This window comes from Zeus faber, assembly GCF_960531495.2.
Source record: "Zeus faber genome assembly, chromosome: 7".
NCBI lineage: Eukaryota > Metazoa > Chordata > Actinopteri > Zeiformes > Zeidae > Zeus > Zeus faber.
The window spans coordinates 1,441,409-1,454,391 of NC_137203.1; the positions used below are offsets into that span (position 1 = coordinate 1,441,409).

The 12,983-nt window shown below is 46.5% G+C and overlaps 1 protein-coding gene across 1 annotated transcript in view; it reads left to right on the forward strand.

The window, feature by feature from the left end:
* The first annotated feature begins 3,332 nt into the window (after positions 1–3,332).
* Positions 3,333–12,983, forward strand: part of LOC307232528 (solute carrier family 12 member 2) — a 23,586-nt gene continuing 13,935 nt past the window's right edge. Inside the window, exons 1-13 of the mRNA XM_080003567.1 lie at positions 3,333–3,830; positions 5,114–5,236; positions 5,606–5,681; positions 5,870–5,965; positions 6,126–6,265; positions 6,405–6,515; positions 6,638–6,746; positions 7,106–7,233; positions 7,539–7,623; positions 8,130–8,278; positions 11,871–11,978; positions 12,331–12,454; positions 12,755–12,856. Of these exons, the coding sequence (XP_079859693.1) occupies positions 3,351–3,830; positions 5,114–5,236; positions 5,606–5,681; positions 5,870–5,965; positions 6,126–6,265; positions 6,405–6,515; positions 6,638–6,746; positions 7,106–7,233; positions 7,539–7,623; positions 8,130–8,278; positions 11,871–11,978; positions 12,331–12,454; positions 12,755–12,856 (1,831 nt within the window). The 5' untranslated portion in view covers positions 3,333–3,350. The remainder of the gene's footprint in view (positions 3,831–5,113; positions 5,237–5,605; positions 5,682–5,869; positions 5,966–6,125; positions 6,266–6,404; positions 6,516–6,637; positions 6,747–7,105; positions 7,234–7,538; positions 7,624–8,129; positions 8,279–11,870; positions 11,979–12,330; positions 12,455–12,754; positions 12,857–12,983) is intronic.

Genomic DNA, 12,983 nt, shown 5'->3' on the forward strand with positions numbered 1-12,983 from the left:
ATTTTGGACTGTTTTACACACCTAAAGTTTGTTATGACTGGATCCAATGCTGCAAAATAAGGACACGTTGAGGCTGCAAATCCCTGGTCGCAGCTTTCACACATATTTGCATATAACCACAGAAATGGCAACAGCATCTTAATGCAACGTCAGCTTTGCCTCCCCGCTGTTTACAACAATTGTGCATGGAAGTTGTGGAAACAGGGACAGGTAAGATGGCTTCTCCTAGCAGAAGTTGATGTTCGCCCAAAATGATGAGAATGATGCAGCAGGGAAACACCAAGCTGTTCAAGCTCATGAACAAAAACAGTCATTCTACCTCAGAACACAGGGTCGTGGTCGACAGCTGCCGCTGTACACGTGGTAACACCTTGGGATCCAAACGCACCCGTTAAATCACCAAAGTCACACTGTAACATAAACAAAGTAAGCGCTGGCTGCAGCGGTGGAGCAGCAGCCCCGTGTTGTGAGGTAGAAGGACCGTGTTGATGTGAGTCCAGTGGCTTTGAAGGAGCCATGACACAGAGGATCCTACTCTTCAACAACAAGCTCTATCTCTGTAGGATCCTTTCATTATGTTGTCACTCACTTCCAGTAACAACCTGAGCTAGCTATAGTCAGCTAGTGGTGGAAAGAGGCGTAGATGACCCTGATCCGTAGCGTGGACCCCCACGGTTCTGCTCCCACCTGAACCACGGATCAATTACAAAATGTGACATCATAGTGAAATAGGGTTTTACTGTGGCTGTTTCTTTTTAAAGTCATCATTCCATCAACGTGGAGTGAAGTGTCAGGGAACAGACGATAAAGACACCAGCTGCTGTGTTTTACTCTGAAGGACAGTAATTGGTTCACAGTATCCAAACACATACCGCGTGCTGCGTCAACGAAAAGTAATCTCCAGTGTGAGTGCAAGGATGCATGAAGCTGCCAATCACATGCGGAAGAATGTGCTCGCCGACCTGAGGCCAGTGAGTTACGGAGCAGCCACAGCCGATCGCTGGACAGTTCAGCAAAGAAGCCTCGTTGAGTCACGCTCACTAGGTTGATGAGGAAACACTGGAAAGACGATCGGTGAGAGGACCTCACACCTTTGACGTCCTGGAAACCTCCCTGGATGACATCCATTCTGCCTACAGGATCAGGGGGAAAGTGATGAGAACCACACCTGACATCAGGTCAAACTTTATCAAAGCCTTTCAAGTTTCTGGTGAACAGAGCATGGCAACGTTAGCAGAAGAAGCACAGGCAGACGAGGTCCACGCCCAAGACACATTCTCTGGAAGAAGATGACGGACGAGAACTTCAACTCCCTCAGCATCAAGTCCAGCCTTTGCCAAATGCCAAATCATGTGGAGTAAAGTTGGGCGGTCATCCATGGCTGCAAAGTTAAAGTTCAAGTTCAAGCGAATCAAACACGTTGCAACTGAACTTGCCGAGCTGTTCTGAGGATCACACACATGGCACAAGAGAAGGAGGATAATGCACAAGGAATGTGTACCAAGAATTCAAGGTGAAAACATGAGTCACATCTCATGTGGGAGAACTATATTCACATATGAAAAACTACTTAATAGTTGCTGGTATGTAATATCATTATTCTAACACGAGTGAATATGTGAGTCCTGTATAAATTGCATTCCTGAGCAAGTCCTGAACTGTGATGAACGGGGGGGGGGGGGGGGTTGCAGATCAGATGGACTCATCCCATCATGAGACAACTTTGGTTTGACAGCACTTATTTGGAAAACTCAGCACAGTCTCAGTATCCAGGAATGAAAAGTAGGGATGGTCTTGGCTTGGTTGGATAAGGAACCGAGTCTTCACGTAAAGCAGAGTTTGAAGTATTTCATGTGGATGATGTTTATGTCCACGACAGGTTTGGTTGACTTGAAGCATCACCTTGAAACAATGACAGAGGTCGAGAAAGAGCAAGAGAGGGAGCTTCCATGGGATGAAGATGATGTAATGAATGGACGTCGGAGAGGTGACCGGGCGCAGGATGCTGCCCTGCCTGACTCACACAAGATGGACGTGCTTGGTTCATTTCCTTGGATGAAGAGGCTCTCCCTGGACCTGAGCACAGGCCTGTGCCACCTGGAGCGTGAAGAGAGGCAGGAGTCACTCACAGCTCCTGCTTCAACCAACCACAAGTTTACAGAGAAGTCAAGATGTTGCAGAGGTAGTGGAGGAAGTGTGGTTGGAGTCCCCTGGCAGTCCAGTGAAGAGACAATCGCGTGGGAGGGTGCATATGGGCAACTGAGGGGACTCCCACTAAGAGCTGGTCTGGCACACTCACAGGGCCCTGCAATCACCGATTCCTCCTCCAAGTCAGTTGCACCCTGTTCATGGCATTATTCTTGAAGAGCTGGGTCTAATCCTGCAAGGAAACGCCAGAACTTCTCCCCATTACTTCATAGTCAGTGAACCGCCCCCTCCCTCCGTGACGTCCACCTTGCCCTCACACTATGTCTCTATGCCAGAATAATCGAACAACGATGGAACAATTTGAAATGCTATACAACTACTGCTAATAACAATACGACTTTCCTCTCATAAAGCTGGATTCCTGAGCACTGTCCTGCAGATAAAGCCTCCTGTTGTGTCCCTCCCTCCCCCAGACCTGAATGCTCCACTGTCTCAGGGAACAACAGCCTCAGTCTGACCCACGCACGGACACGCACGCCATCCACGCACGGACACGCACGCCATCCACGCACGGACACGCACGCCATCCACGCACGGACACGCACGCCATCCACGCACGGACACGCACGCCATCCACACGTGACGCATTCCAGCCTGACATGAGAAGCTGCAGGCATCACTTTGAATTAATTAGACCTAAAGTACTTTAGTACAGTACTGAAAAAGACTCCACTCATTTGAAAACTGCAGAGAGCCCTGAATGTAAACTGTCAAAACTCTATTGTGATTATTATTATTATTTAGCTGATTATTATTATTATTACTATTATGATCAAAATAGCTGTTTGCTTTCTCTCTCTCTTTCTCTGTGTCCAGCCAACCACACTAAACTAACGAGGCTTTCTCTCTCAAATGACTTATTGTCAGATCCCTCCATCCCTCTCTCCATCCCTCTCTCCATCCCTCCCTCCCTCCCTCTCTCTCTCTCTCTCTCTCTCAGCCTCCCTCGCTCCCTCTCTCCATCCCAGAAGGAGGAGTAGAAGGGGGGGGTTTCTCGCGTGCTGACGGACCACACCAGTTGGATCTTCTGCTCGGACCTGCAGCAGCTCAGTGTGTGTGTGTGTGTGTGTGTGTGTAAATGACCCCGTGTGCTCCCTCTGGTCCGGTTCCGTCCACATCGCGGTTCTTCTCCTTCCCTGGACATGTCTGGACCCCCGGGCCAGAGACCCGCCCTGCGGACCGGCTCCCCCAAGAGCCGCTTCCAGGTGGACGTGGTGACGGAGGCCGGGTCCGGACCCACCCAGGTCCAGATCGATGCTCCTTCCGGGGCATCCGGGACCAAAGCCGTGGGAGGTCCGGGAGCCGAGGACTCCAAAGGCCGGTTCCGGGTGGTGGGGTTCCTCGACGCGGGAGGGCTGGGGACCGCGATGGACATCGGGCTCCCGCCGGACGTGTCCCACAACGGGGACGAGGTGCGGAGCGACTCCCTGAGCCTGCACTCCACCGGGACCGGACACACCCACGTCTCGGACTCGCACTCCAACACCTATTACCTGAGGACATTCGGCCACAACACCATCGACGCCGTCCCCAACATTGACTTCTACCGGCAGACGGCGGCGGGGCTGGGGGACAAGATGAGCCGGCCCTCCCTGTCCGAGCTGCACGACGAGCTGGACAAGGTAACAGGGGCCTGGGGGGTCCTGGGGGGTCCTGGGGGTCCTCGGGGGTCCAGGGGGGTCCTGGACCTGTGGATCCCCAGGACACTGTAGCTCAGATCAGGCTGAAGTCAAACTTATGCAAATCTAACTGTGATTATTGTCCTTTTGTTGAAGCTACAGTATGTTTGTAAGACAAAGTGGACTCTGAGCACCACCCCCCCGACACACACACACATGTGTGTGTGTGTCCAGGATGAGGGGTGGACCACGTACTCCCACATGCTACTTCAGTAAAAGTAGAAATACTCTTGTAAAAGAGAAAGAACCACAGATCAATTTCTACTAAAATAAAAGTACTCGCTCTTAAATGTACTTAAAGTAGCAATACTAAGTAGTAAGTCAAAGTACTCGTCGTATCGTTTTCCGTTTCTTGTCATATCTGCAGATTACAACTTACAAATAGTTGAGATGGAAGGTAATGCAGCCGATCGATCCAGCCCCTATTGGAAACAAACAAAGTCACGTGACTGTTTAAATGTACTGTTGAGTTCTGGACGGGACAGAGGTCAAAGGTTAGGAGCCTGTCACACCACACAGATATTCTGTTCTGTTCTCAGTACATATCTGATGGATTGTGAAGGGTTCTTCGCATTGACGCCAATAACAACGAAGAACCTTTTAGATGACAATTCTCCAAAGAACCATTTCTCTGTGTTGTAGTTTGTTTTCTAAATGTGTGTTATCCAGGATCTCAAATAAGACTTGAAGGAGAAATAGACATCTTTTTACTTTTCCTTCTCAATATGAAGTGAATGTTGATGGCACAGTGTAATGTCTCAAGAATAATGACACCATCTGTGTTTAGATTGGTTCCTGTAAACTTCCATGTCACTCTGCATTCAGACAGGGCAGCGCGTCACAGGAAGTGCATCAACCGATGAGCAACCATTAGAGGAAATGACGGACGGTAGAGCAACCTACTCCAGGGAGAACATACACCCTGGAATTTAAAAACCTCTTATTGAAATGGGTTGAGAAATGTCAACGGTATACTCTATAGAAGTTGTCTATTGTCCCTTTAAGAAACGTATATTCCATACCACCGTGCGAGGAACAGGGGGAACCAAACAGCCTTGTAAAGAACCAGTTCGGAACCGTTCTTCCTCTGCCTATACTGATCATCTTCCTCAGTCCACGTTTACATCCTTGCATTGTGCAATGTCCAAGGTTTTTCCATGAAGCTTTTGTCTTCCTCTTCCTCTTCCTCTTCCTCTTCCTATCGTCTGGCTGTGATTGGCCGACAGGAGCCCTTCGAGGACGGCTTGGCCAATGGGGAGGAGCTCTCAGGGGCTGAGGAGGCGGCAGCCATGGCCGCCAAGGAAGCCAAAGGAGGAGCCATCAAGTTTGGCTGGGTTAAAGGAGTCCTGGTGAGTCTCCATCGCTGGTCCAGGATCAGTGGTTTGGTGGGCGAAAGGGTCCCATGGTGTCTCCAGTGTATCCAGGATCAGCAGCGTTTTTATTGAGTACTTTTCTTTATTTTATTTATTCAGGTTTAGTTGAACCTTTATTTAGTTGCCATGACTGCAAAATATGGTTTGGTTTGGCATTTGACAGCTTAACATGGTATTACTACTTAAATACAGATTATGGGGGTAATTGTGCAGAAGTAGGTCGAGTTCTGTTGGGCAGCAAGGGGTCCAGAAGTAAGAAGCCATTATTTTCCCAAATAGACATTGCAACGTTACTGTTCAAGTACTTTCCACACTGGGATGGACAGGAAACCGTGTGTGTTGCAGATCCGCTGCATGCTGAACATCTGGGGAGTGATGCTGTTCATCAGGATGTCTTGGATCGTGGGACAGGCCGGCATCGGTACGTCCAACTTCAGTCCAGTTGATTTCAAGACTTTTATCTCAGTTGTTCCACATTTACAGAAGTACTAGATGACAGCCCATTCCCAAACCCTCAGGAACTATCAACTTTAATGTAAGACGTCCAGTCGTGGTTGATCCATTTACACTCCTGACCTGACTGACGTCTTCTATTTGAATCTGTAACAGGACTGACGATTGCAATCATTTTCATGGCGACCCTGGTCACCACCATAACAGGCCTGTCCACCTCTGCCATCGCAACCAACGGCTTTGTACGGGGAGGTGAGATGATTTGACAGAGCATGAGAATCATCCCCCTAAAAATATACCATTTCAGCAACCACTCTTCAACACACTGGACCTACTAAGGCTACAACAAGTACTGGAGTATGAACTGGAGCTTTAACCCTCTGTTTCCTGCTCTTCTGCCTCTCACCCCCAGGTGGCGCCTACTACCTGATCTCCAGGAGCCTGGGCCCAGAGTTTGGCGGCTCCATCGGTCTCATCTTCGCCTTCGCCAACGCCGTGGCAGTCGCCATGTACGTGGTCGGCTTTGCTGAGACGGTCGTAGAGATGCTGAATGTGAGGAAACTCCCCAGAATGACAGTCTGTCTGTCAGTCAGTCAGTCAGTCCGTCAGTCTGTCTGTCAGTCCGTCAGTCTGTCTGTCAGTCCGTCAGTCTGTCTGTCTGTCCATTCATCCATCTCTTTGCTCCTGTCAGGACGTTGACGCCTTGATGACAGATGAACTGAACGACATCCGTATCGTTGGAACTCTGACCGTCATCCTTCTGCTGGGAATCTCTGTGGCTGGGATGGAGTGGGAGGCCAAGGTACGCTACAGACTTAAGAACACAGACTCTACAGACGCCTAGAAGACCTCAAACACTAAAAAGCACATTGATACAGTAGATGTACATCTTCCAGCATCCATTCCCTTGCTTTGCTGTGACAGGCTCAGATCGTTCTGTTGGTGATCTTGTTGGGGGCCATCGCAAACTACTTCATAGGAACGTTCCTCCCCATGAAAGACAAGGAACCAAAGGGCTTCTTCGGCTACAACAGTGAGTCCCGTCCCCTTTTACCAACTGCTCTGGTAAAATCTTTGGCCTGCTTTCGTTCCATCTCCATCATCCTCGGTCAGGGTGTAAGGTGTACTGTGTGCAGTAAACAGCACTGATATGTGGAGGAATCTGTTTACCTGCTTGCCTTGAGATGTACAGTAAGTAAACATCCATATTCTAGGTCTGGACGAGAGCATAAACGTCTTTGGTTCATATCTGCAAAGCTTCACGATATCACTGGTTGCTTCTTCTTCTTCAGCGGACCAGAAGACTGTGAGCGTGATGTTTGAGACATTTGCCAATGAATAGATGCTCCAATTCTGGAAGTGTTGAGATTGAGTTGTCTCTCCTCCTTCTAGCGGCCATCTTGTTGGAAAATTTGGGTCCTGACTTCAGGGACGAGGAGACGTTCTTCTCTGTGTTTGCCATTTTCTTCCCAGCAGCCACTGGGATCCTGGCCGGAGCCAACATCTCTGGAGACCTGACCGTGAGCAAAAACGCACGATTCATGATGTGCTTCTAAAACTTTATTCTGAAACGAGTCGCGCAGGTAAAGGAGCTTCATTAGTTGGAATTCAACCAGTGCTGTTGAGTTCAAGATGTTTCAACATGTGTCCAAAAGACAAACAAGTCTTCTTGTGTGAATGGGCCTGCATTACAACAGCATAGTCCAGCTTTCCAACATTTTTGCTGCTATTTTTATTTTGTAAAACCCGTCTGCAAAGATGATCTTACGTGGAGCACTGCGATGACTTGATGACAACTGACATTAAATGCCACCGCCGCCCCCAGGACCCCCAGTCAGCGATCCCTAAAGGAACTCTTCTGGCCATCGTCATCACAGGCATCACCTATGTGGCTGTCACTATTTCCACAGGTAAATAATTGACTGTGTTAATTCAACTCAATGAGCAGCCCTCTGCTGAGAAGGAGAAAGACCTTCTAGAGGGTCTCCACTGTTTCCTAGCTCTTAGACTGTCTCCTAGCCCCAAGACCCACACTTCTCAAAGTCCATACTCTGGTCCAGATTTGGATCGACACGCACATCAGTCTGGCCCCGTGTCAAATTAGAAGTTAGTTAAATGCAGGAAAATGTTTCCTTCTTGTACCTCAAAGCGTGCGTTCCCGGCAGCCTGTACGAGTTCTACACAGGTGTTATGCAAAGTTTTGCTGCCTGCCAAGAAATGCCCCCCCAGTCAGAGAGGAAACACACATTTCAATCATTTCAGATCAGGCTGCGGTCGCTGTACCTTCAGGTGTCAGGTATGACATCACAGAAACGCCACGCTCACTTCACAACCTCAAAGCTGCACAGCTGCTGTTCTGACAGATAACCGCTGAGTAGTGTTTTGAGCGTAACCATGGTGACGCTGTCTCCTGCAGGGGCCTGCATCGTGAGGGACGCTACCGGTGACCACAACGACACCGTCAGCGACACCATCAACTGCACCGACGCCGCCTGCACGCTGGGCTACGACTTCTCCATCTGCAAGGAGGGAGGCTGCCAGTACGGCCTGATGAACGACTTCCAGGTAGAAGCGCAGAACATTTACATTTACATTTAGTCATTGATCAGACGCTTTTATCCAAAGCGACTTACAATTGTTCAAACACCGACGGACGCAGCCATCAGGAGCAATGAGGGGTTAAGTGTCTTGCTCAAGGACACTACAGCATGCTAGCAGGAGGAGCCTGGGATCCAACCAGCAACCTTTACATTACTAGACCACCAGCTCTACCTCCTGAGCTACCATCCCCTCCAGAACCACTGGGAGAGCCCCACCACACTTGTAGAACAACACCTGTGGAACCCCACCACACCTGTAGAACCACACCTGTAGAACAACACCTGTAGAACCACACCTGTACAACTACATCACACCTGTAGAACCCCATCACACCTGTAGAACCCCACCACACCTGTAGAACAACACCTGTAGAACCCCACCACACCTGTAGAACAACACCTGTAGAACCCCACCACACCTGTAGAACCACACAACACCACACCTGTAGAACAACACCTGTAGAACCACACCACACCTGTAGAATCACACCTGTAGAACCCCACCACACCTGTAGAACCACACCACAGCTGTAGAACCACACCACACCTGTAAAACCCCACCACCCCTGTAGAACCACACCTGTAGAAACCCCACCACACCTGTAGAACAACACCTGTAGAACCACACCAAATCTGCAGAATCACACCTGTAGAACCACACCACGCTCGTAGAACAATGCTGCATAGAAACTCTTGCAGGCCTCTTGTCCTCACAATGCATTGTGGGATACGCTGGCCAGCACAGTGTGCAGTGTTTGCAGCAGGACATTTCACTGGGTGTGGTACGTCATCCTGGTGCTCGTGCTCAGGGCTGTGCTCCTGTGTGGCTGCCAACAGTTTCTTTGTGGCGGCCATTTTGTTTACAAGTGGATCATATTGACCTTTATTGTGCGTCAGCTGTCGCTCTGATTCATCCCTCCATCCCCAGATACTGATACTGTGTGTGTGTGCGTGTGTGTAAACAAAGGAAAGCATGAATAATAGCGACTGTTGTTTGGAGTCACAAGGCTCCAGCCGATCTGAATGGAAGCATTGAGAGCCACCTACACACACACACACACACACACTCTGATATACATCAGCATATACATGAACCCACACACAAGTGCATCTATAAAGAGACAGAAACACACACTGTCTCTCTCTCTCACACACACTGGTACTGATTTCTGGTGACATCACCACAGTGACACAACACTTTACACTTTACTTTACTTTCCCTGGCAGTCAGGAACTTTTTAACACAGTTGAGTTTTGTTTTGTTGTCTTGTTGTCTTGTTGATTTGTTGTTTTGTTGTCTTGCTGTCTTGTTTTGTTGTCGTGTTGTCTTGTTGTTTTGTTGTCTTGTTGATTTGTTGTCTTGTTGATTTTTTTTGTTGTCTTGTTGTCTTGCTGTCTTGTTTGGTTGTCTTGTTGTCTTTTTGTTTTGTTGTCTTGTTTCGTTCTCTTGTTGTTTTGTTTTGTTGACTTGTCTTGTTGTCTTGTTGATTTGTTTCGTTCTCTTGTTGTCTTGCTGTCTTGTTTTGTTGTTTTGTTGTCTTGTTGTCTTGCTGTTTTGTTGTCTTGTTGTCTTGTTGTTTTGTTGTCTTGTTGATTTGTTGTCTTGTTGATTTGTTGTCTTGTCGTCTTTTTGTCTTGTCGTCTTTTTGTTTTGTTGTCTTGTTGTTTTGTTGTCTTGTCTTGTCTTGTCTTGTCTTGTTGTCTTGTTGATTTGTTTTGTTCTCTTGTTGTCTTGCTGTCTTGTTTTGTTGTTTTGTTGTCTTGTCTTGTTGTCTTGTTGATTTGTTTCGTTCTCTTGTTGTCTTGCTGTCTTGTTTTGTTGTTTTGTTGTCTTGTTGTCTTGCTGTTTTGTTGTCTTGTTGTTTTGTTGTCTTGTTGATTTGTTGTCTTGTCGTCTTTTTGTTTTGTTGTCTTGTTGTTTTGTTTTGTTGTCTTGTTGTTTTGTTTTGTTGTCTTGTCTTGTTGTCTTGTTGATTTGTTTTGTTCTCTTGTTGTCTTGTTGTCTTGTTTTGTTGTCTTGTTGTCTTGCTGTCTTGTTTTGTTGTTGTCTTGCTGTCTTGTTGTCTTGTTGTCTTGTTTTGTTGTTGTCTTGCTGTCTTGTTGTCTTGTTGTCTTGCTGTCTTGCTGTCTTGTTTTGTTGTCTTGTAGTCTTGCTGTCTTGTTTTGTTGTTTTGTTGTCTTGTTGTTTTGTTGTCTTGTTGTTTTGTTGTCTTGTTGATTTGTTGTCTTGTTGATTTGTGTTGTTGTCTTGTCTTGTTGTCTTTTTGTTTTGTTTTGTTCTCTTGTTGTCTTGTTTTGTTGTTGTCTTGTTGTCTTGTTTTGTTGTTGTCTTGCTGTCTTGTCTTGTTGTCTTGTTGTCTTGTTGTTTTGTTGTCTTGTTGTCTTGTTGTCTTGCTGTCTTGTTTTGTTGTCTTGTTGTCTTGTTGTTTTGTTGTCTTGTTGTTTTGTTGTCTTGCTGTCTTGTTTTGTTGTCTTGTTGTCTTGCTGTCTTGTTGTCTTGTTGTCTTGCTGTCTTGTTTTGTTGTCTTGTTGTCTTGTTGTCTTTTTGTTTTGTTGTCTTGTTGTTTTGTTTTGTTGTCTTGTCTTGTTGTCTTGTTGATTTGTTTTGTTCTCTTGTTGTCTTGTTTTGTTGTTGTCTTGTTGTCTTGTTTTGTTGTTGTCTTGCTGTCTTGTCTTGTTGTCTTGTTGTCTTGTTGTTTTGTTGTCTTGTTGTCTTGCTGTCTTGTTTTGTTGTCTTGTTGTCTTGTTGTTTTGTTGTCTTGCTGTCTTGTTTTGTTGTCTTGTTGTCTTGTTGTCTTGTTGTTTTGTTGTCTTGTTGTCTTGCTGTCTTGTTTTGTTGTCTTGTTGTCTTGTTGTCTTGTTGTTTTGTTGTCTTGCTGTCTTGTTTTGTTGTCTTGTTGTTTTGTTGTCTTGTTGTTTTGTTGTCTTGCTGTCTTGTTTTGTTGTCTTGTTGTCTTGCTGTCTTGTTGTCTTGTTGTCTTGCTGTCTTGTTTTGTTGTCTTGTTGTCTTGTTGTCTTTTTGTTTTGTTGTCTTGTTGTTTTGTTTTGTTGTCTTGTCTTGTTGTCTTGTTGATTTGTTTTGTTCTCTTGTTGTCTTGTTTTGTTGTTGTCTTGTTGTCTTGTTTTGTTGTTGTCTTGCTGTCTTGTCTTGTTGTCTTGTTGTCTTGTTGTTTTGTTGTCTTGTTGTCTTGCTGTCTTGTTTTGTTGTCTTGTTGTCTTGTTGTTTTGTTGTCTTGCTGTCTTGTTTTGTTGTCTTGTTGTCTTGTTGTCTTGTTGTTTTGTTGTCTTGTTGTCTTGCTGTCTTGTTTTGTTGTCTTGTTGTCTTGTTGTCTTGTTGTTTTGTTGTCTTGTTGTCTTGCTCTCTTGTTTTGTTGTTTTGTTGTCTTGTTGTTTTGTATTCGAAGGACAGGTTTTGTATCAACAACCTGACATTATTTAATCAGTAGCACGTACAGTAAACAGCATGACTTCCTGTGCAGCAGTACACTGACGCGGTGTACTAGATAGTACACCGCGTCAGTGTACTGGGTAGTACTAGTACTGGTGTTCCTGTGCAGGTGATGAGCCTGGTGTCGGGCTTCGGGCCCCTCATCTCCGCCGGGATCTTTTCGGCGACGCTGTCGTCGGCGCTGGCGTCGCTGGTCAGCGCCCCCAAGGTCTTCCAGGTGAGAGGAGGCACCGCACGGAAGCCACACCCGATCACAAGCAGCGTCCAGGGACAAAAGAAGAAGTAGAACAGTTCAACGTTTCAGTTTTCTGTTTCACTGTGTTACACATATTCCAGATACACAAATGACATATTTGAATTTATTTGTGACAGGTGGTGTTCAATTTAAAAACAGTAGTAACAAATAAAAGTCTATGAACTAATAAAGGTACATTTAATAAAACTGTATGAAGTAATAAAACTGTATGAAGTAATAAAACTGTATGAAGTAATAAAACTGTATGAAGTAATAAAACTGTATGAAGTAATAAAACTGTATGAAGTAATAAAGTGAATGTTGACTGCTGCAGGCGCTCTGTAAGGACAACATCTACCCCGGACTGGGAGTGTTTGCAAAGGGTTATGGGAAGAACAACGAGCCGCTGCGAGGCTACGTGTTGACCTTCTTCATCGGCCTGGCCTTCATTCTGATCGGTAGGAGGATCATCATCATCATCATCATCATCATCATCATCATCATCATCCCATCGCCCACACACATACACTGAAGTCCAAACCCAAAGCCCATTTCTCCTGGTTTCACGTCCTTTGGCACCGCTCCTCCTACAACACTAGCTAGTGGTGTCACCTGGTGACACTATATAGAAACTGCACCATCATCATCCTCCTCCCCATCCTTCTCTCATCCTTCCATCTCTCCAACCTCCTCTCTACCCTTCTCTCATCCTTCTCATCCTCCTCATCCTTCCTTCTCTCCATCCTCCTCTCTTCCAGCTGAGTTGAACGTCATCGCTCCCATCATCTCCAACTTCTTCCTGGCCTCCTATGCTCTCATCAACTTCTCCGTGTTCCACGCCTCGTTGGCCAACTCTCCAGGTAAATATTAAGATGCAGGATGCACTGAGATGTTGAGAAATGTCAACTCCATAATCATAGTGTACTGGATAGTACACAGTGTACTCTCTCCTTCACTGTGTCATGTGTTTTTAATGGAGTCCCCACA